This window comes from Psittacula echo (assembly GCF_963264785.1).
Source record: "Psittacula echo genome assembly, chromosome: 1".
In the NCBI taxonomy this organism is placed as follows: Eukaryota; Metazoa; Chordata; class Aves; order Psittaciformes; family Psittacidae; genus Psittacula; species Psittacula echo.
Window position 1 is genome coordinate 112051418 of NC_137735.1, and position 22821 is coordinate 112074238.

At 38.0% G+C, this 22821-nt stretch overlaps 1 protein-coding gene across 1 annotated transcript in view; it reads left to right on the plus strand.

Moving 5' to 3' along the window:
• ANO2 (anoctamin 2) overlaps positions 1–22821 on the plus strand; it is a gene marked incomplete at its 3' end in the record, with an annotated part of 168195 nt that overhangs the window by 68928 nt on the left and 76446 nt on the right. Inside the window, exon 12 of the mRNA XM_080619311.1 lies at positions 9690–9773. Coding sequence (XP_080475437.1) covers positions 9690–9773 — 84 coding nt within the window. The remainder of the gene's footprint in view (positions 1–9689; positions 9774–22821) is intronic.

The following is a 22821-nucleotide window of genomic DNA, read 5'->3' on the forward strand; positions in this document are numbered from 1 at the left end:
CCATGGAGGAAAACAACCATAAATATTGAAGAGCTGAGAAGTGCATTGTGAAAATTATATGGAAATAAATGTCTTCAGTGTAATTTTTGTGGACTCTTGACTGTAAAGTTTTCAGTAAACTTAGTGTCTTTAAACACACTGTGTCAAATCTTTTGGTTCAAAAGAGTCACACGAGAGATTAATTTAGTTCCCTTATTTGTAAATATCTTGGCAACAACAGTCTGAGAAAGCAGACTCCCTAAGGCTTGCATGCATATTTGACTGTACAGACTGGCAGCTATACAGACTTAGAACATTTGTTTTTGTAGATGTGAAATCCACAAAAATAATAGGTAGCATTGGGTACTAACTGTTAAATAGCCAATTATGTAGAAAAGCAATTGAGTGACTGATAACTAAATGACAGAGGGAAAGAAACAACGCAGACCAGAACCATGAAAACTTTGGAAATGCCATGAGTACCTAGGAAATACATCATGCATATACCATGCAAGAAAAAGCCTTGGAAATACCATGCATAAAGCATACAATGTCTCATGCCAGATGTGTATTTGTGTAACCTGATCAAACAGGTTAGCATTTGTTCATTTTTTAGGTTGTGTAAAAAGAATATAGATATCAATAAAGCAGGGGTAGATGTGGAAGAATCCATATGCTCTTCTACTTGTGAAGGAGCTGATGAAGAAATACTAAGCCGACTAATGATGTGGGAAGTAGAAACTATTGGCCTCCCATGAATCTTCAGAATTGTATTTCTACGACCCAGGATGTTCTTGTTTTAGGTAGAAAAGATTTTACCCCACTTTGCCAAAGTCCTGTGTTAATTGAAATTGAAATGCAATTATAAAAGATGAAATCTTAGAATGCAGACCAGAACTTGGAAGAATAAACCGACAGAAAGTCCACACTAACAGAAATGCCAGCAAGTGGGGGTCTCGTTCAAATAGTCATGCTGTTACACTGTTTCAATACAACAGGGAGGAACTTGGGTGTCTGTCTTCATTGGAAACATGTTGGTAAGTTGCAATATTAAGTTAAAATCCTGTGTTCTACAAAATGTCGGCAAACTTTTTTTGCAAACTCCAGTTCCCAAAGTCTTGTTCCTCCCTTTGCTGTCTGATGCCTTAAAAAAAAAATCAAACAAAACAAACACCCAACCAATAAAATATTGAACCCTGTGGATTATTGCTGTGTTAAGATAAAATAACAAATAAATAAAACAAGATAAAAGTAAAGAAGGTAGACTGGGTCAGACAGAATTAAATAGCAGACAGAGTGGGTGACATTAAATATGTTTGCAGATGCATTCCATTACTCCCAGTTTGATCTTGGTTTAACTTGATCTTCTCTACTACATTTTCAAAATTGATTGTGATTGATTAATTTGATGTTTCCACCTTGCAAATTATAGGAGCAGACTCCTTTTCTGAAGTTCGAGTAGTGTCTACTAACACTGGCAGTCCAGACATTTTTGTTTGTTTGAAAAATAGAGGCCTGCCTTTAATAAAATAACTGTCTATTCACAGCTTAGTCCTCTTGGGAAAAAAATGGTCAGTAACGGTAAAAGGGGAATGCGTAGCTGCAATATTTTGTGTTATCTCAAATCTGTCCTTTCATCCTCATTACATTCTCAGATTTCTTGTACCATTGAGACCTTCATTTTGGTTATTTTCCCCAGGTGCATTGTCTCACATTTTTCCCATGCCTATTATGATTATCCTGTTAGGTCCATGTTTCCAAATATTTTTTATTTCTTTGTATGTTTTTTAGTACCTTTTTCTTGAGTTTCATCATTCCTTCTAATGAATCTTCTGTCACCTTCATTAAATTCATGTTAACACTATATAATTAATCCTAGGATAACCCCAATCTTCTGAACAAGTCCTTTCAACATTAGATTTAAGTGCTATGTTTAGGAGGATGAGAGTTTTATTAGGATGATTAGGAAAAGGGGTTGAAAAATAGGTGTTATCCCTCAGGCTTTAGAGGAAACTATTTAGTACCAGCTGTTTCTCCATTAAAAAATTACACATGAAGGCACACTTTAAACATATTTTAATTTGTAAACTATAAGAACTAAAGCATGTGGTATTTTTTTCTTGCCGAGAAGTTGGTGAAAATATATTGTTACTTTCTTTGCATTCCAAGACTATCGATCCAGAGATGTGCCACAATATGCTGGGGCTCTAGCTGATTTTTCTCTTTTATTATTTCTTCTACCAGATGTATCAACATGCTTTTGTTTTCTTTCTTTTATTCCTTTTTTATTATATTTACCTCCTGTGTCTATTCCAGGACTGAATTTTCAGTAAACCTCAAAGATGTTGTGGATGTGATTCTCTCTTTTCTAAAATTCATATTTCTTTTGGCTAAGATGATTATCTATGGATTTATTTGCCTCAGTTTATAGATTAAAAGGCTGGGTATATTTTGTTTGTTTGTTTTTTAAATATAGAATCATACAATCATAGAATAGCTAGGGTTGGAAAAGACCTTAAGATCACCTAGGTCCAACATCCCTGCCATGGGCAGGGACACCTCACACTAAACCATGTCACCCAAGGCTCTGTCCAACCTGGCCTTGAACACCACCAGGGATGGAGCATTCATAACTACCCCGGGCAACCCATTCCAGTGCCTCACCGCCCTGACAGTAAAGAACTTCCTCCTTACGTCCAATCTAAACTTCCTCTGTTTAAGTTTGAACCCATTACCGCTTGTCCTGTCACTACATTCTCTAATGAATAGTCCATCCCAGCATCCTTATAAGCCCCCTTCAGATACTGGAAGACTCCTATGAGGTCTCCAAGCAGCCTTCTCTTCTCCAGGCTGAACAGCCCCAACTTCCTCAGCCTCTCTTCATACGGGAGGTGCTCCAGTCCCCTGAACATCCTCGTGGCCCTCCTATGGACTTGTTCCAACAGTTCCATGTCCTTTTTATGTTGAGGACACCAGAACTGCACACAATACTCCAAGTGAGGTCTCACGAGAGCAGAGTAGAGGGGCAGGATCACCTCCTCTGACCTGCTGGTCACACTCCTTTTGATGCAGCCCAGGGTACGGTTGGCTTTCTGGGCTGCAAGCACACACTGAAGCCGGCTCATGTTCATTTTCTCATCGACCAACACCCCCAAGTCCTTCTCTGCAGGGCTGCTCTGAATCTCTTCTCTGCCCAACCTGTAGCCGTGCCTGGGATTGCTCCGACCCAGGTGTAGGACCTTGCACTTGGCGTGGTTAAACTTCATAAGGTTGGCATCAGCCCACCTCACAAGCATGTCGAGATCCCTCTGGATGGCATCCCTTCCCTCCGGCGTATCAACCAAACCACACAGCTTGGTGTCATCAGCAAACTCGCTGAGGGCGCACTCAATCCCACTGTCCATGTCACCGACAAAGACGTTGAACAAGACCGGTCCCAACACTGATCCCGGAGGGACACCACTTGTTACTGGTCTCCAGCTGGACATTGAGCCATTGACCACAACTCTTTGTGTGCAGCCATCCAGCCAGTTCTTTATCCACCGAGTGGTCCATCTATCAAATTGATGTCTCTCCAATTTAGAGACAAGGATGTTGTGTGGGACAGTGTCGAACGCTTTGCACAAGTCCAGGTAGATGACATCAACTGCTCTACCCCTGTCTGTGAGTTCCATAGCCCCATCATAGAAGGTCACCAAATTGGTCAGGCAGGATTTCCCCTTAGTGAAGCCATGCTGGCTGTCACCAACCACCTCCTTGTTTTTCGTGTGCCTTAGCATGCCTTCCAGGAGAATCTGCTCCAAGATTTTGCCAGGTACGGAAGTGAGACTGACTGGTCTGTAATTCCCCGGGTCATCCATTTCCTCCTTCTTGAAACTGGGGGTTATATTTCCCTTTTTCCAGTCATTGGGAACTTCACCTGACTGCCATGATTTTTCAAATATGATGGCCAGTGGCTTAGCAACTTCCTTCGCCAGCTCCTTCAGAACCCGCGGATGGATTTCATCAGGTCCCGTGTACTTTTGCATGTTCAGGTTCTCAAGATGGTATCGAACCAGATCCAATATATTGGCAATGTTATTCTCTGAAGTTTCTGTTTGGAAGATCTAGTCTCACAGGGTGAAGCTGAACAAAATATTTCAATAGTTCACTGATACCACGAGGTAGAGGTCCCCTCCTTACTTTCATACTTTTCAATTCTAGTGTCTCACCCAATACCTGAACTTACTGATAAACTTGTGGAGAAGTAATTCCAGAAATAAAGTGGACACTGTTTGTGGTGGAGGAGATGAATTAATCAGATATGTTTTCACATAGTATAATCAGGGCATTGGGCAGGGAAAGAGAAGACTGTGTGGGTTAGGAAGTCCATTTTAGCAATGATGAGCCATTAAATCATCTCCTCTGTAGCGTGCAACTTCATTTATAGATTGCAGCTGCATAGCAGCTTAAGCCAAGCTATCTTCACACTACCATGGTGCTACTGTCTCAGCCATACAATCTTATTCTTTCTTTTACAGGCATGCTAGCAATCACAGAGCTGAGTGGTGAACAGTTCAGACAGCTGATACAGCTGAAGGGTAGCTGGGGCTATGATAGGTAGGAGTTTTTATCCTGGTCATGGCACGCAGCTACATATGCACTGGTGCCGCAATAAGGACAGAAATGGAAATGTGTGGCTTGTACAAGGTGAAATTGAGTCTGTGGATATGGCAGCCCAGGCTTGGATTGGCTTATGCTGCAGTGAAACTCAAGCCAAAAAACTCAATCTTCAAGTATAAAAGCTTCTGACTACAATTCAAACTACAAATTCAACATTCATGTTTGCTTCAAGTAAGGTATATTCATGGACATGCCTGGCTGTAAATCCAGTCATCCAGATATTTGTGAGAAACAACTAAAGGGGCACTGGTATGGCTGAAACAAATTAATAAAGGCTGAACAAATATTTGTGGACAAAGAGGTTGTTCAGTTTAGCTAAACTATCTGTATTTTTTCACATTAGAGTGGAGACAGTGCTCTAATCTGGATCATGGATTAACTTGCAAAATTCACAAAGGTTTGGAAAGAGAGTGGTTGGTCAGAATATAGATCTTCTGGAACCAGATAATTCCGGGTATTATAAAGCTCTTGTTATCTTGCCTCTGATATATGCGATTTAAGATGTTTTAAGAAGTGTACCTAAGAATGGTATATAGAGTCCCATTGCTTTTACCTAGTAAGACAGGTTGCCTGTAAGCCATGGGTTCCAGGTGCACAGAGGCTGAAATGAAGAAAACTCCATGGAAATAAAAAATCCATAAATATCATAAATAGTGCTGGGAAATACTATTTCATAAACAAAAATCACTTAAAAACCTCAGGCCATATTTCAAAATTTAGTTTTGCAGGTAATCCTCCAAAGCACTCCTACTTTTCTTGCTCAATGGGAACAAACAAAGGCAGTATATCTACCTATTTATCCATACGAAAAATATATTTCCTTAATAGACCTTATGGGTTCTTTTGTTTTAACTACTTCAGATTTATGTTGCTTTAGAATACCTTTGATAGCCAACTTCCTGTCTTGTACAGTGGCTTTTGTCTTTTAACATTCCTGAGCTTGGAACAATGTTAAATGACTTATTCAAGCTTTTGTCTTAATTTTGCATAAATCAGACTTGTTGTGCAAGTGATCTGGGTTAAAAAGACTCTGAACATCTACCAGTGATTCCTTCATATGTGCTGAGATATAAAAGTGCTTTTCCTTGGATGGGTATCCCATTACTAGGAAAGTCTAAACAGATCATTGGTGTGAATGACAACCTCTTCCATAGACTTCTCCCCACTACCCACTGTTGCCATCTACATAAGAAATAATTAAGAAATAATGTTTTGTAATAATTAACCCTCTTGCAGGAGAGAACAGCTAGGCTATCTGTTCATTCCAAGTTTCCATCTTGATTTGAGTCAGGAGCTGGGTCATTCCAGTTCTCATTTGTGGAAACCTACCTTCCTACCAGTGCCCATTGCTTTGCTGTTCTGCTTATGTTCAGCATATTAGAACAAGGCTGCTTAATGAATTTGCACCATTTCTTTGACTTTCCATAAAGTGTAAAAATGAAGCAGTATGATGGATTAATTTTTTGCTTACAACTACTCTGGTCTGTTAATTTGGTATAAATTCTAAGGTTCTATTTTTTTTCTTAGCAACCATAGAATAGTAAGGGTTGGAAAGGACTTAAAGATCATCCAGTTCCAACTCCTCCGCCATGGGCAGGGATGCCTCACACTAGACCATGTCACCCAAGGCTCTGTCCAACCTGGCTTTGAACAGTGCAGGGGATGAGCATTTATCATTTCTTTGGGCAAATCCAGATGTGTTTGCCATGCGTGCTCTGTAAAATTCCATTATCGCTTTCTTCCTAAATCAAAGAAAAATTAAGGAGAGATAAACTTGCATTATATATTCTTATCGAACTGAATTATTACCTACACAGCCTTAATTTGTAATGTATAATGGATACACATGTTGTGAGTTTGAGGCTAATCTTGGAGGACATTCTCAGAGAAAACTCCCACTGACGTCAATATGAGTTTTGTCTAAGTAAAAAATTCATGATTTGGCTCTTTGTTTTTGGGATGGGAATTATCGTTTTCTACTCTGAGAACTCATTTGGCCTTAAAGTACCTTGGCTCACATGGTTTTCAATAAGTGTCTGGCAGCTGTACTGGCAAACTTCCAACATTGTGGGATTCATATTTATCCCTACATGGACACTTGGTCTTCAAGTCATCACAACTATTTCTAGCTTATTGTTATAAGTGTTGAACTCTTCCCATTTTCAGACAAAGAATTGTTTCTAAATCATACTTTCTTTACAGCAGAGTGGAATTGTTCCTTCACATCCATGTATCGAGGATCAAGTATCTTTAAATCTGTATTGTAAAGAAACGTTTCATGAAATATACTCATAAAAGGAATATATAGATAAATGCATTCCAGGAGGCACTGTGGTTTGTTCAGTCAAGGATAAGATGACTTGGTAGATTCAGTGAAAACAGATCAACTAACTTCCCAATCCAGATGCAGGTACATGAAATGCAGTTAAAAGGACATTGAAATGTCTTACTAAGAAAACTAAACATAACTTGAGCAAATTTGAACACAATATGCACTCAAAGCAAAACTATCAATAGGAAAAATGTAATTTACAGTGCAATGCTTTGCTTGGCATTTTATTTTCTCACAGTGTTTCTGTCAAGCCAATTTTCAAATGTTGCTCTGACCTCTGGCAGCTGCTCCTGGTGTCCCAGAATGCTTTGCTTAGCAGAAAATAAGAAAAAAGGAAGAAAGCCAATTCAGCTCTGCAGGTGCTCCCATAGTGTGATTTGATCTCAGTTTCTTGCAGCTTCATTTATCTCATTTCCCTACTTTCATCAGGCTGTCTCCTCTCATGTAGCCAGCCATGCCCGATGCCTTCATCCTTTCTTTTTAAGTCTGAAGATGTTTCTTTCATTTGACCTATGCACCTTATTTAAGGAAGCAAGACACCAATTAATGCAAATCAACAAGCTACTGAAAACTTACAAAAAAAATTGAGATATAGGCATTGACTACAGCATCTTTAAACACTTATTGTTGTATTGTTGCATTGTTGAATTGTACCTTCATCTTTCCTTTCCTCATCCTGCTCACCACCATTTTTGCTGCTAATGAACTTTAGCAATGTCAGAGATTACTCGTGCCTCATTATTTCTTGGAGTTCCACATACACATGTAGCACTTTGTAAGTGATAACAACAGTGACCCTTGTGACAAGAAGTGCTATAATGGTTTCTGAACTTCATTCATTGTGGTATTGATTTTTATGTGAGGCATGAGTAATGTAAAAGAAGTCTGTGATGCAAAAAGTGTCACACTTGCACCCTCAGAACATGTTTTATTAATTTGAATAGTACAAGAAATTGCAAGGGTAAAACAAACTGTCATGCTAGCAGTTTTATTATATTTGCTTGGTATAGCATTGTAGTGCAAGAGTTTCAGAGATACTAGAGAATACCTGAGCTTTAGAGAAAAAAAGTTCCCTCAAGCCTCACATGTTAGTACCAGACTCCATGGAAGCAATAGAATGCACATACAATTTCTGTGTCTGTCTTTAGGGACAACATACATGTGACTTGTTCATAGAATTCAAAAAGATAAATATTCATTTAGAGCAGTTATTTAAATGATAGTGTGCTCACATACCTATTCAATGTGTCATGAAAATCTCATGATCAGGATAAAAAATACATTGGAAGTCTCACTATGTCTATGCACTAGTGTGAAACAGCAGATACTCAGGATGGTGTCTGGTGTAGTGAAAATGTTACATATATAATATAAATATATATATAAAAAATAATTCTTATACTCTCTTTGCTGCCATCATATTCATTTGAAAGGGTTAGTAAGTCAGTTTAGTGACTGGACTGATAAGCATATGTTCTAATTATAGTAAGTTTGGATGGTATGACCAATGCTGTAGGAACAGCCTTTTTGTGGGAGGCATAAAACCCAAATTCCAGGCTCTGAATGAATTCAGAATTTGGTAGAATGAGGAGATACATGTAATTTGTCTTTTTTTATGAGCTGCTCACTTTAAAATCTTGGTAGGTTTGTGCTACCATGTTTAATTTATGTTCTAATTTGGCAAAGAAAAATATAATTTGCAAGGAAACTTTGAAAGGTTATTAAACAAGGAAGCTGGGCCAGATCCAACAGCCCAAGAGAGGCAAGGCAGCCACAGCTCCATGCCCGTCGGTCCAACCTGTAGTGAGGCTAAGCATTTATTCCCAGTAGACATGTGTACATACAATAACACCACATGCATACGTTGCCAGCCACACAGACACACATGGAGCAGGCATACAAACACAGACAGCACAACTTCCTTATCCTGCACAGGATGGAGGTCTGTTGGCAAGAACATATATATACACATCTGTACAATGAAAGCCCCTCCAGCAGCTGGGCTCCCTCAGTCTCCCCAGTTGCTGGCACCCACAAGTACAAGCCCACAATGCTACTGCCTTTCTCTAATTGCTTGCTCACATATACATCCTGCTCTACCAGACTCCCATGGTCCCTCAGCAGCTGGTCACGGGCTTGAAGACACACACACAGACACATACATACACACTCCAGTGTGTCACACTCCTAAGAGACCCACAGACCCTGTGGTTTATTTGGCAATTGGCTGGGACACCCCTGGTCCTTCTGATAGCCAACTCCACTACGGTCTTATCCTTAGAGACCTCCTTAGTTACTGGCAACTTCACCTGCTTGCTAACTACTCCAGCTTGATCTCCAATAGCACTTACATACTCAGCTTCACACCTGTACTTGTTCCAGTGACTGATGGTCAGACCCCCAAACAGACCAGCAAGCTATTTAGATGTGACTGCTTGTTTTTATCCCTTCATCCCTCTATTTTTCCACAGCTGTTACTCCCCAAGTGATCTAGATCCCTCCCTGCTCCAATTTTGTTTCCTCCCCTAAGGAAGACTAATAAGTACTGTGCAACCCACAAATGCTTTTCCCCTGCATCCTGTAATGTCCAAAAGGTGTTGTGGTGTTGAATCATCTTGATGGCTTGTATCATGAATAAGTGACCAGAACTTTTTTTTTCCCTTCTTTTTTTCTCTTGATCATAATCACATAGTTGGTTGGCTTTTGTCTTTTTCAGGAGCATCCTAGACCGGAGTATGAAACCAAACTACTACAGAAAAAGCTGAAAAATAAAAAGATTGCAACAGAAAATTCAAATGAAGTAAGGTGCAACTTATTCTTTTTACTTGTGCTGGATGTGAGTTTCCTTATACTATGATTATCTTTGTCTTTGATAGATAGTTTGCAAAAGGTACTTTTTGGTTCTCCTTTTTAGCTTTATAATTTTCTTGCCAGGGGTCTGGTGTTACGCAGCCTTGCAGTGCCATTGAAAGGCTTTTTTCACTTTGTTAGCTCTGCAAAGTAAAGAAATCTGCATTGGAATGTGGTTGACAGGTCATTCAGGATGGAATCTGTAGGGTGGTGAACATTTAGGAAGATAATATCACCACAGGGATTCATTGTTATGACCTAGAATTTCAGAACTTTTTTGAAAATAAGGAAAACTGCTTTTACTGTAGCGATTTCCTGTTCATAGGTAACAATGGCATCTTCAGTCATGCTGCAGTTACACATTTGTGACATTTTGATGGTGCTTCCAGTATAAATGGGAAAATAATAATTGGTTTATAATTTTTAGATTGAACTATGTTTAGGTTTTTCTATGAATATTTCAAACCTAAGAACAAGCACTTCTTTTTTTTTTCCCAGTATGGGTTCAGGTCTATTTCCTAAGCACTCATAAGTTCCTGTAGACTTGGTCCATTAGGCCTGGTTAACCACTGCTTATGCCCTGCATGTCACATGCACCACCGAAGCCAAAGTATTCCAAAACCGTGCCTAGTTTCCAGGTAGAAGGAAACAGTTTAGTTTGGTTAAACATTGAGAGTATCTGAAGCGGAAAATACTCCAGTTTTCAGGTCTGGTCCAAAGAATTTACTGCTGCAGCTTATGAAAGAACTTAACCATCCCTTTCTTCTGCTGATGACCATCAAGATTGTGAAGTGTTTCCAGTGAATCTTCCATCTCAGTGAGACTGCCTTTCACCTGCTGGGCCCAACCAAACTCCACAGATAACAATAGAAAGATTTTCAGTTACTTCAATGGGCTTTGAATCTTGCTCAACATGAGCAGGGACTCTCACATAGTAGTATGTAGAGGTTTTCCCTTACACATTAAAGAGTTCTCTAGGCCTTTCAAGTGAGAGATCAAAGGCTGTGAAAGATGGATAAAGCAGCTGCCACTGTTCAACTTTTTCTAACTTAAAGTAAGTAAAATCTGGAAATAAGTCAGCAACTAATGCTGTAGAACATTAGACTTCTGTAGTCATGAGGCAGTTAGATGATTACCTTATTTACATGAGACAGAAATTACAGCACTGAAAGTTTGCTTAATTAATTAATTAATGTAAAAAGAAGCTATGAATAATGTCATGTGTAAGAAGAAAATGGGAAAGAATTAAAGATCCAGCACTATAAACATGGGAAGAAATCCTTTCAGACACTGAGAAGGGAAAGGCTTTCCTAGAGTATTTTTTCTCCAATTACTGTTTGTGTCCATGTGAATGGAAAAGTAACACTCAGAAAGAAAATTTTTGCTTCAAGTGTTTTGGGCATCTGAATGCTGACTTTCTCCAATGCCATAAAAGGAGACAAAATCTTATTTTGGAAATTGATATAGGCATTTTGATCTGAAAAACTCCTGATTTTCAGTAATATTTAATTCTGAAGTAATTGTGGAAACAAAAAAATAGTTCATTATTTCTTTATATATATATATATAGTCATTAAAATATTTTCTGGTAACGTTTGCCAGAGTAATTTCAACCTCTTTCTAAACTTCATTAAAAATTAAATTACTTTGACATTTGCCATCTTACAGTTACTCAGAGAGAGCAAACAGTTATTCATATGGCAGAAGGTTTCATTTGGGTTAAGGTAAAATTCAAATAAATGCGTTCATCCTACAATTTACTGTCTACCGTCTGAATTACTGAAATATATTCCAAATATCTGAGCAGTTTTCCATCAGTCAACATTTTGCTTACTAATTCTGTTGCAATCACTTTTTTTGGTTTGTCTCAAATTCTTTCCAGCAAATAGCACATTAGTCTGGGTTTGGAAGATGTGTTGTGCAGTGGTTTGTACCTCAATTGTACCTCAATATTATAAGGGTAATATTTGTGTATGAAGTCTTGAAAAGGAAACAGGCCAGCTCTTTTACTGAGCTGTTGTGTTGAATGTTAACTGTGGAAATGTACCATTACATTGTTCTTTGGAAGATCCTGCAAAATTAGACATTGAAAGTGAATATTTGAGATTGAAATAGTTCTTCTGACTAATTTTTAGAGGTTTTAATCTTTTTCCCCCTTCAGATGGCTATATGTTATACTCATTGCAAGGCCATTAGCTCAGGAGTTTTGCATGGCAGGTTAATATTTAGGCACAGGTTTCTGTGAAGTCTCTGGCACAGTACTTCTGTCTTGTTGGGTGGAAGCCAGTGTACAGGACTTTGTCATATTAATAGTGCAAATCTAGTTTTGGGCAGGCATCAAAGTAGAGGTCTCTCTGTAGTTAAAGATTCAGTTCTCCTAATTTCTTGGGTTTGTATGAATACAGAGATTCCTGTGAGGTCTCAGTCTCATTGTATCTTGGTTGACAGTCTAATGTCATGGTATAAGTCTGTGAAGTTCTTGCCTGAATATTTTTAGCCAACTACTATAACTTAGTGGTTTGTCTTTTGGCTGTAGCTGGTCAACAACTGTAGTGTTGATATCAAAGGACAGGCTCTGGCACCACTGCGTAAAACTTCCCATTGCTTATCTAACATGAAGTCAGAAGTCTCTAGTTGAGCAGCTGTGGCTTGTTGGGATAGAAATGATGCCAAAGCTGTGGCTATTGTGAGAATGCTTATTTAGAGCTTGCTTAAAGGCATATATTTCTATCAGATAAGTGGCTTTTTTCCAGTATGTTAATTCCTCTGTTCCGGTGAGGATGTGCCTAGCTTTATGGCAAGAAACTGAGCTTTTATGTGGTAAACTCAGTGTACAGTGCATTTTTCTTTTTTACTTGCTTTACTCCAACAAGGAGTTCCTGTGAAGCTAATTGGGTTCTTTTTGAAATGAAGGGCTAAGGGTTTGGTTATGGGCTGGTTTTGTGATTGCAGAAGAAAATTGACACCACTTACATATTCTCTTAAATGATAACTTGGGAATACCTGTTAAGAGGAAACGTACTTCAGCATACATTTTCCGCTGTCTGCTGTTGAAGTCATTAACTTTAATGAGTGTGGAAGATGCCCAGCACCTGTCAGGGCCAGTAAACATATGAGTCACTCTACCCAGGCAACAAATTCCAAATCAACTTGATGAGACTGGCAATAGAAAATATTACAGATCTAATGTATTACTTCCCCGATGGGGTTTGTCTTATAGAAGATAGCTCTCATACAAATTCTACTTAGGGTATTGATGCTGCGGTAATAAGCAAAGAACAAAAATTCAGCCTACACCACCCTGAGTGGTTCAGGCTGTTTTAATAAATATTTTATTGGTTATTTTGAGAGTGAGAAAGAAACTGTGTGGCCTCTGAGCCCTTCACAAAAGATTGGTGTGAAGTTACACTTAATAGCATCCTAAGGTTCTAGTATTTCAGAAGAGGATTCATTTAAAGCTAAAGGAGTTGGAACATTTATATGAAATGTCTCAGGTTAGGTAGGGGATGCATAAGCAGATAGACCTTGTGAATGATGACATTCATTTAAAAGAAATGACAAGTTCTAAGGGATGATTCAAGAAACCTCCAGTGATCTAACTTATAATCAGTAGCACTGTCTGATTATTTAGAATCATCTAAATAAAGGCTTGCAATGTAGAGCTTCTTGATTCATGCACATTAAAAAGCTTCTTTGTCCTTACAGCAGAGATGAAGGCTTGTGTGTGCATGCATGAATGCGTCTGATGATACATTCATGCAAATATGGCAGATGCAATTTTTGTAATAAAAAAATAAATATTTTTTGTTCTTCTTGCTTACTACACTATAATACTGAAGTTGTGGATAGAAATATTTAACAAATAGTGTAAAGTTGCTGTATCTGCAGAATGTTAACTAAAAAAGGTGTTGGATATTTGTAATCTTCTGATAAGTTGTTCCTCTGTCTGTACAATACTGATGTTCTCAATGGAAATACACACAGGTCAGGAAATGAAAATTGGTCTTGTGCCTGAAAACATGCAGATGGGGCTAGATCTAACTCTCACTGGAGCTGATGGAAATAAAGTCTTCCAGTCGTTTCTGGGAGAGACGGATCAGGCCCTGACTCCTTTTCATTAAATGTCCAGCTGATCTGGCAAACATGATGCAACATCATATATATTCTTATCTTTCCTATTTGGCAGGAAACCGAATAACTCATTCTACATATTTCTCAAGGAAAATTTCCTTTATAGAAAAAAATGGTTTGTCTCTTGGCTCATATTCTCACTTGGAGTAAACCCTGGGAATAATAGAATCTGGCATTCTATCTTGCCTTTAATTCATTTTAAATATGAAAGTGGCAGAATAAGTTATTTAAATTGTTCATTCAGCTGGTAATTGAAAGAAAAGAAAGAAATATTTCTTTCTGAACCACTGTTTCAGTTGACAACTGAATTAAAGCAAGAGGAAGATCTCTAGTGTAAAGATGAAACAGGAAAATATAAAATAGAATTGTATATTGCTGATCAGTACTTTATATATATGCTTTTAAATTTCAGCATTGTGAAACATGAAATAGTAATTCTTGCTACTAGTTGGTTCCTTACCCAGTATTTCAGAAACAAATCTCCCACAAGGCCTGAAAAACACTTCAAATGTTGGAGTCCACCTCTTTATTAAGCAAGTCCTTGATAAGATTAACTAAAGAAAAGAAATATTATTTTTTAATATATATAAGCTGTAATTCTGTAGAAGAAACTAAGATAATTGGTAATAAACACTAATTTGAATAATCAGAACTGTGAAAGAACTATGAATAAACCCAGAGTTCCTTACTCGCTAAAACTGAGATAATTTTTTAGCATTTATTAGATCGTATTATTAATGTGATAAACCCAGCAACTTTAATAGAGTATTTCTTAATTTGGTCAGTGTCTTTCCAGCCTCTTTCGTTACTTTGCTTTGACAAATAACTTTACTGACCAAGCCTATGGAATAATAAGAGGAGTACGTAATAACTGATGTTTTTTCTTTTCAACTTATTATTTGCATCATTAGCTTTTTAAATAAAAAAGAATAACTGAAGATAAATGGGGACACTATGACGGATAATCTTAAAGAGAGAGATCTCATTCTGTTTATTATAACAATATTTGGCTTTCTAATTGGATCAAGTCACATTTGAAGGGTAAATCATAGAATGGTTTGTGTTGGAAGTGGCTTTAAAGATCCTCTAATTTCACCCCCCCCCATTCTATGGGCAGGGACACATTCCACTAGACTAGGTTGCTCAAAGCCCCATTCAACCTGGCCTTAAACACTGCCAGGGATGAGATATCCTATTCCAAAGTCTCTCCACCCTCACAGTGAAGAATTTTTCTTAGTGAGGAATGTTATAATTTTGATTATTTTAATGTTTGAGTTCTGGGTTACACCAGTTTTATACTAGAGTATTCATAAGCAGAATTTATGTTTTTGAAAGACTGTTGACATAGTCTTTTGGTGTGTTCTTATACAGATTTGTGGATTCTTTGAATGTAGGGTATATGATGTGTATTCAAACCTCTCTTCCCTATTGTTGTCTTGGACTTTGGTTATCTTTTTATGGAGTAGTGTAAAAAATGCTAAAAATATCCTACTTGCCCCTATGTCTCTGAGAATATATTTTTTTTTTTTCTCATTTTTTTTAATCAAATATATGAACTCGGCATATAACCACATTCTGTGCTGTGGTATTCAGAATTTTATTCCAGTCAGCCTTCAGAAGGAGGTAGCTCTCCCAATACTCTTGACGTGAAAAAAAAAAAAAAAAAAATGCTTAGAAATAATCTCATAGAATAATTTAAGTTGGAAAGACCTTCAAGACTTTATTTAGTCCAAAATCCTTCCCAAAATAGTGTCAGCTATGTTATCAAAACAGGTTGACCAGGGTATTATACAGTCAGGTCTTGAAAACCTCCAATGATGACAATGGTAAAATTCTCTGAACACTGTCCTTATGGTGTAAAAGCTTCTCATTATATCCAGCCTAAACATCTCTTTTTTCAACTTATGCCCATTGCCTCTCATCCTCCCAGCACACACCACTGTGAAGAGCCTTGCTCTGCCTTCCTGACGACCTGCTTAAACAAGCTGAGCAAGCCTTGTTCCTCAGCCTTTCTTCATGGGACAAGTGCTTCAGGGCTCTGTGTTAGACTCACAGAAGTTGAGCAATTCTTTTGTTTTTTTCCTAACTTGATGAGGAAGCATTCCATCACCTCCTCTGGGTCTTTCTATAAAGATGTTAACAGTGAGTCCTAGTATTGACCCCAGCAGTACCCCAGCTGTTACAGATCTCCATGTAGAGTATGATTCATTAGCTAATACTCTGAGCAAGACCATCAAACTTGTATGTTGCTGAACTCAAAGCAAATGGCATCGACAAGCCTCCTCTTGTCCACAGGTCTAGTCATTTTCACACAGAAAGCAATCAAGTTGGTACGTGTGATTCACTTTTGGTAAATCCATAATGCCTGTTTGCAATCACCTACTTTATATGCTCAGAAAAGGGTTTCAAAACCACTTTCCAAGAGACCAGTGCAAGGGTGGCTCCTTGGTTATCCTTTTATGCTTTCTGTAAAGATGGATACAAAATAGTTCTTTTGCTGGTTGTCAGGGCCCTTTCCTGATCTCACTGTCCTTTCAGAGATGATAGAGATCAGCTCTGCAATAACACTATCCTGCTCCTCTAGCTTCCATTCCTTTTCTTCAAAGTTATAGGTAAATGAAATGGCTGCTTATCTTTTCTAAAGGAATAAATCATCACTGTTTTGCCTAGATATCAATATGATGTTTAACTAGGAATACTGGATGCTTTTTTATTCAACTGCTGGAGACTGAACAGGGCAGATTTTAACAAAAAGGTATCTTATCCTTGTAAGATTCTTTCTGCCAAAATAAAAAATAGTGATCTTTTTCAGAGGAAAGCTTTGAATGTAGAAACAAGAGATAAGTGTGCTGTTTATTGGTCTTGTTTGGGCTACTTATCAAGAATTTGGCTCAAGAAAGCCTCTTTTCTAGGGCAGTATTGTAGCTTGCACTGTTTAATCATGTAACTGAGACTTAAGTATATGACTAAAGTTAAGCACATGCCTCAACATCCTGAATTTGGATAGAATTAAGTCCTTTTTTGAATTCAGGCCTAAGCTTCTTGTTGAGAACATTAAAGATGATGCAGGTCTCTTTCTTGTTAAACTGAATGGGAAGACTCATTCCTACTGATTCTATTCATCAGTACTTGAAATTAATTAGAGCTCTGTCTGAGTAAGTAATAAAGTATTAGTCCTTAAGTCTGCAGTTACTACAGATGACTTACTATCTCGTTGTACTCAGTCAAAGACTATAATAACAGGTTAGAGGGTTACAGCAAAGTCTCAGGTTAAAAACTAAATCTCCAGAAGTCTGCTGTGTTTTAATTTAATGCAGATACTTGAACTAGAAAACTACAGTATTTTCCCTTTCCTGTGTGCTGGTGACAAACTCCTATATCTTGGAGTATATTTTCTACCTTCTGTTGAGAATATTTATAGGGCAAATTTTAAACTATTTATCTCCAAGGTCAAAACAGAAGCCCATATTTGGGACAAAATTTATAAAGATTGGCTGTGGAAACAAAAGTCAGTTAAGATAGTTGCCAAGAAGTTTTTATTTGATGCATACTGCAATCCTGTCTGCAATTTTAAAGGAATAAACTGCATTTACATTAAATTCCTTTGGGCATCCAACGCATGAAGATTGAAATTCCACATACTCCAAGCTTAAAGAGCTAAAGAAGTCAGTTTGAACTGCTCAACTTTTGCAGCTCTTACCATGCTTCTTTGAAAAACACTGGCCCACTGATTTTCTGATTTTCATGATTCTCTTAATTCAGGGATAAGATGGCATTGTGTTTAGAAGCTTGTTCACACCATGGAATTTGATGTAATAGATAAACTTGAATGCTTACCAAGTTATTCAAGTACATTTTTTTTTTCTCTTATTGATGTCATCTGGGTAGAATTTAATGAGAGTAGACTTCTAATTATTAATACCTTATGTCAGATTCATTGCTTCTTCAAATCTCTATTGTTCATTTAGTTGAAATATAAAGCTTGTTTGCATGCATGGACTAATGTAACAACTTCCAATGCCATACTCCAATTCTACCCTCAAAGACTGATGCATAGCTAATGATATAAATAAAGATGGAATTCCCTTTTTAAACAGGGAAAATAAACACCTAGTGCATCTTCTTTTCCATTAAGGATTCCACTTAAAGATGATGGAGTGGTATGCCTTTACTATTATTTTAGCTATTCCTTTGTAGGTAAGCATAACTATTCAAAATTCAGTCCTCCACATGGTTGTCTTCTATTGTTAAAGTTCCATGAAATCAAACAAGAAAATCAAAGGAGGACTTTAAAAAGCTTTTACCACTGTCTGATACCAAAGTGCAAGAACAGTTTTAAAGATCTGCTATCTTTGCCCCAATTGCCAGCTTTAGCTAAAATCTTATGATTAAAATTAGTCATGTTTAAAATTGCCACTTTATTGGTGTAGCGGTCCAGGGGTTTTTAGCTCCCCTAAAACCTCTCTCCCTTCCAAACAACAGTGAAGATCATCCTGATGGGTTTAAAATGGGATGGTCCTTTGAAAATCAGTCTAACCTACTGTTATATTTTAAAATATTTAATAACTCAGATTCCTTTGTTTTCCAAATACTGTATCAAAAATACAGCTTTTGTCTTCCTCTTGATGCATTACAAAACCCATCTTTAGTTAGGTGTTTGGGTTTTTTTTTTTCTTCTTTTATTTTATTTATTTATTTTCTTTTCAGGCTCCATCCAGTGAATTAACTTTCTGCATCTGTTTCAGCGTCTTCTTTCACACCTGCACTGCTTGGTTTCAGCCCTTCTCTTCTTTCCTCCAGTTCCTGTTTTCTGCAGCTCCTAATCATGGCCTCATCTAATACTATTCTTCTACTCCCCCAGATCCTTTTCTTCTACTCCACCTCTAAAAATGTGTCTTTATTTTTCCATCCTCATTTTGCATCTCATAGTTTCACATCACTACCTATATTTTCCATCTGTCATCTTTTCCTTAGTAAGGACAGACAGTATAGCAGGTGGAATGGCTATGTCAGTGAAGAAGGAAGAGATCCCCACTTTATGGGGCAATCACTGACTCTCAGTTTTAAGTTGAGAGACAGCTTAGTGAAAGCTTAGAGTTTAAATTTGAAACATGTACTCAGTTGTTAGCTCTGATTAACTGAACATTTAAGCAACCTAAAATCAAAAGTAGAGAATCTTCACAAGAAAGGGAAGGTCAGATTTCACTGTGTGCTGTTAATTTTAAACAAAAGGAAAGGAATGAAAGTGCTTGTATGGCATGGGTTAGGCAGTCCTGTGGCTGTTTTCATTTCTGATAGGATCTAGTTTGACTCGTTAGGAGACTGAAGACTAGCTCTGGACTGTGTACAGAGATGCCTTAGTATGTCCATTGCCTTTTCTAAAGCTGAGGATGGTGATGGTAAAATTATACTATAGTTCTTGTAGAGGATAATCAGCCTATCCATGAGTTCCCTAGAAGGGGTAAGTTAACAGACTCTTACTGGTTTAATGTGTAATTTTTCCAAAGCCAGTGATCCAACAAAACACTGCCAAAAAGTTTAGTCAAGTTTCTCTGATTCATAATGCAGCATACTGTTAAAATGTCAGGTTCAAGATGTTCCCAAACACACTATGTAAGTAACAGCATTTTTCTACTTGTATTCATTGTGAGACAGATATTCATCAGTACTACTATTTTGCTTGTTACAGTCACAGTCACAGTATGCTAGAGATTGGAGGGGACCTCAAAAGATCATCTAGTCCAATCACCCTGCCAGAGCAGGAACACCTAGATGAGGTTACACAGGAATGTGTCCAGGCGGGTTTTGAATGTCTCCAGAGAAGGAGACTCCACAACCCCCCTGGGCAGCCTGTTCCAGTGTTCCGTCACCCTCACTGAGAAGAAGTTTCTTCTCAAGTTTAAGTGGAACCTCTTGTGTTCCAGTTTGTACCCATTACCCCTTGTCCTATCATTGTTTGCCACTGAGAAGAGCCTGGCTCCATCCTCGTGACACTCCCCCTTTATATATTTATAAACGTTAATAAGGTCACCCCTCAGTCTCCTCTTCTCCAAACTATAGAGACCCAGCTCCCTCAGCCTTTCCTCATAAGGGAGATGCTCCACTCCCTTAATCATCTTAGTTGCCCTGCGCTGGACTCTCTCCAGCAGCTCCCTGTCCTTCTTGAACTGAGGGGTCCAGAACTGGACACAATATTCCAGATGCGGTCTCACCAGGGCAGAGTAGAGGGGAAGGAGGACCTCTCTCGACCTACTGACCACCCCCCTTCTAATACACCCCAGGATGCCACTGGCCTTCTTGGCCACAAGGGCACAGTGGTGGCTCATGGTCATCCTGCTGTCCACTAGGACCCCCAGGTCCCTCTCCCCTACACTGCTCTCTAACAGGTCGTTCCCCAACCTATACTGGAACCTGGGGTTGTTCCTGCCCAGATGCAGGACTCTAAGAGATGCAACTCTTGTTGTCCTTGTGTATGCCACATTGGGACAATGATAACATATGCTAGCTTATTAATCCTTTCACATGATTGCTAACACAGAAAACTGTGGTTTTTCTGATGTATATCTTTTAAAGACTATGCAAACCAACATTCTTTATATGAAAAGATTCTTTGTCTCTATTAGCAAAACTGACACCGAATAACAAGAAAATTGAAACTAATCTGATCTTTGGGGGCATTATTTAAAGTGGAAAGACTGTCAAATTCAGACATGAGGAATGAGTTTTCTTAATTTGTAGGTAAAGCAAACAGGAGTTTTAAAGAACTCTTATTTCTATAACATTGAATTTAAAAATATTACTGGATTTGTGTGGTTTTTTTTTTGTTTTGTTTTTTTGGTTTTTTTTTTTTTTCACTGGGTCAATTGTCAGCTACATACACAGCAAAGTGAATGATGTTTATGGCAGTATCCTTACAGTCTTGTGAGCCATAGCACCAGGTATTATGAAGCAAAACAACAAAACTCTAGGTAACAAAGTTTCAGATGTATCTCTTGAAGTAGTCTACTATTCTGAAAACAATACTGCCTGCAAATATGACATCTTAATTCAGAAAAGATAGCATGTAAATAGGTGGGGTTTTTTTTACTGCACTGAGGTAATCTTTTGGAAATGAAAGTTGTCAATCAGCAAAGTTTGCTGGATTGAAGAGCTCCAGGAGTTGAGCTTAATATTTCAAAGTTTTAAAAATTATTGTGAGTTTCCATTCACAGCATGAATGAAAAAACTAATAGGAAAAGACTCTGGCCATAATTAATCACCCCTAAAAAAGACATCAGATGCTAGAAGACAGCTCACAATTACAAAGAAAGTATTTTTGTAGATGTAAAGTTGAAATAAAAAGTTGCAAAAAAAAAGAATTCTGAATGAGTCTTTTAAAAGGAATGTTAAAACAATTCAAAGGTCTTTAAGTATACTGATAAAAAAAGCCACAAAATAGATCATGCGTCTATGGAGTAAAAATGGGATTCTAATTGCCAAAGACAATACTTTTTCTCCAGTAAGCTGATGATTTTAACACAATAGACAAAGGCAGGAAATCTAGTTGGAAAAACAGAATGGGAGGATATCAGCTGTATAATCTGTATTTAAATTTGCACCAGCACAGACTAGGGAATGACTGACTGAAAAACAGTTTTGCTAAAAGAGGACTTGGGTGCTCTGGTGAACAAGTTGAACATGAGCCAGCAATGTGCCCTTGTAGCAGTGGCCCGCATTCTCTTTGTATGCATTACAAAGTGTGTTGTCAGCAGATTGAGAGAGGGCAACCTTCTTCTTTATTCAGTTGTGGTGATACCACTGTTAGTGTTGTTCCCAGTTTTGCATCTCCCTGTACAAGAGAAATATGGGCATACTGGAGTGAATCCAGTAAAGAGTCACTGAACTGATTAAAGTATTGGAGCATCAGGCATACCTTTGTATGAGCCTTTGAGAGGCTGAGGGGTGAGATTATTGAACCTCAGGAAGAAAAAAACCAATGTGTTCAAAAACCTGAATAAGAAGGATTAAAGCAGATGGGACCAAGCTCATTTCAGGGATGTCCAGTGTAAGGCAAGAGATAATGGGCACCGAGTGAAATACAGGAAATTCCATTAAACATAAAAAACCCCCTCTTACTGTGGCTGGTCAAACACTGGAACAGGCGATCAGAGTTTGTGGAGTCTGCATCCCTGGATATCATTAAAACCTGTCTGGACAAAAGCCTAAGAAACCTGTTGTAGCTGACTGCTCCAAGCAGGGTATTGGACCAAGTTGATCTCCAGAGGTCCTTTCCAACTCGAGCTGTTGTGTAATTCTGTGAAATGCAGGAAATAAATGATCCACGGAAGTGCAGACAAATTGGTTTCACCACAATAGGCACATTTTGAAAAAAATGTAATTTGAGCTTTACTAGAAATACTTGAGAAATGGGTCAAAATGTAGTGTGGGTTTCCTAATGGCAAATTAATAAGCATGCCATTTAAATTGGTGTCTTTTTTAACAATATAATTGATTCCCTAAGGAAGTGAAACATAAAGTACTTCAGTAAACCCACATAGTGTTATGCCACAAGGGGAATATCACATATTTGATAGGTTATAAATCAATATATTTCACTGGAACTGACTGGAAAAATAATTATTGGAATTTTTATTACAAAGAAAAAAAAAATCTGGTTTTAAAATGGTTAATTTGGCAATGCAACTACAGTGCCTTTGAGCTGCTGCTGTTTGGTGCTTCATGCCTATTCTTCCCTGCTGTCTTTCATGGGATGATTTCCATCACCCCTATTTTTTCTTTTTCTTAATGAACTGACCTTTAAGCACAGTAAGGACGGCAGGTGCTCGTGAGTCCAAGGAGAGAGAAGAGCATCTCTCTGTGAGTACCTG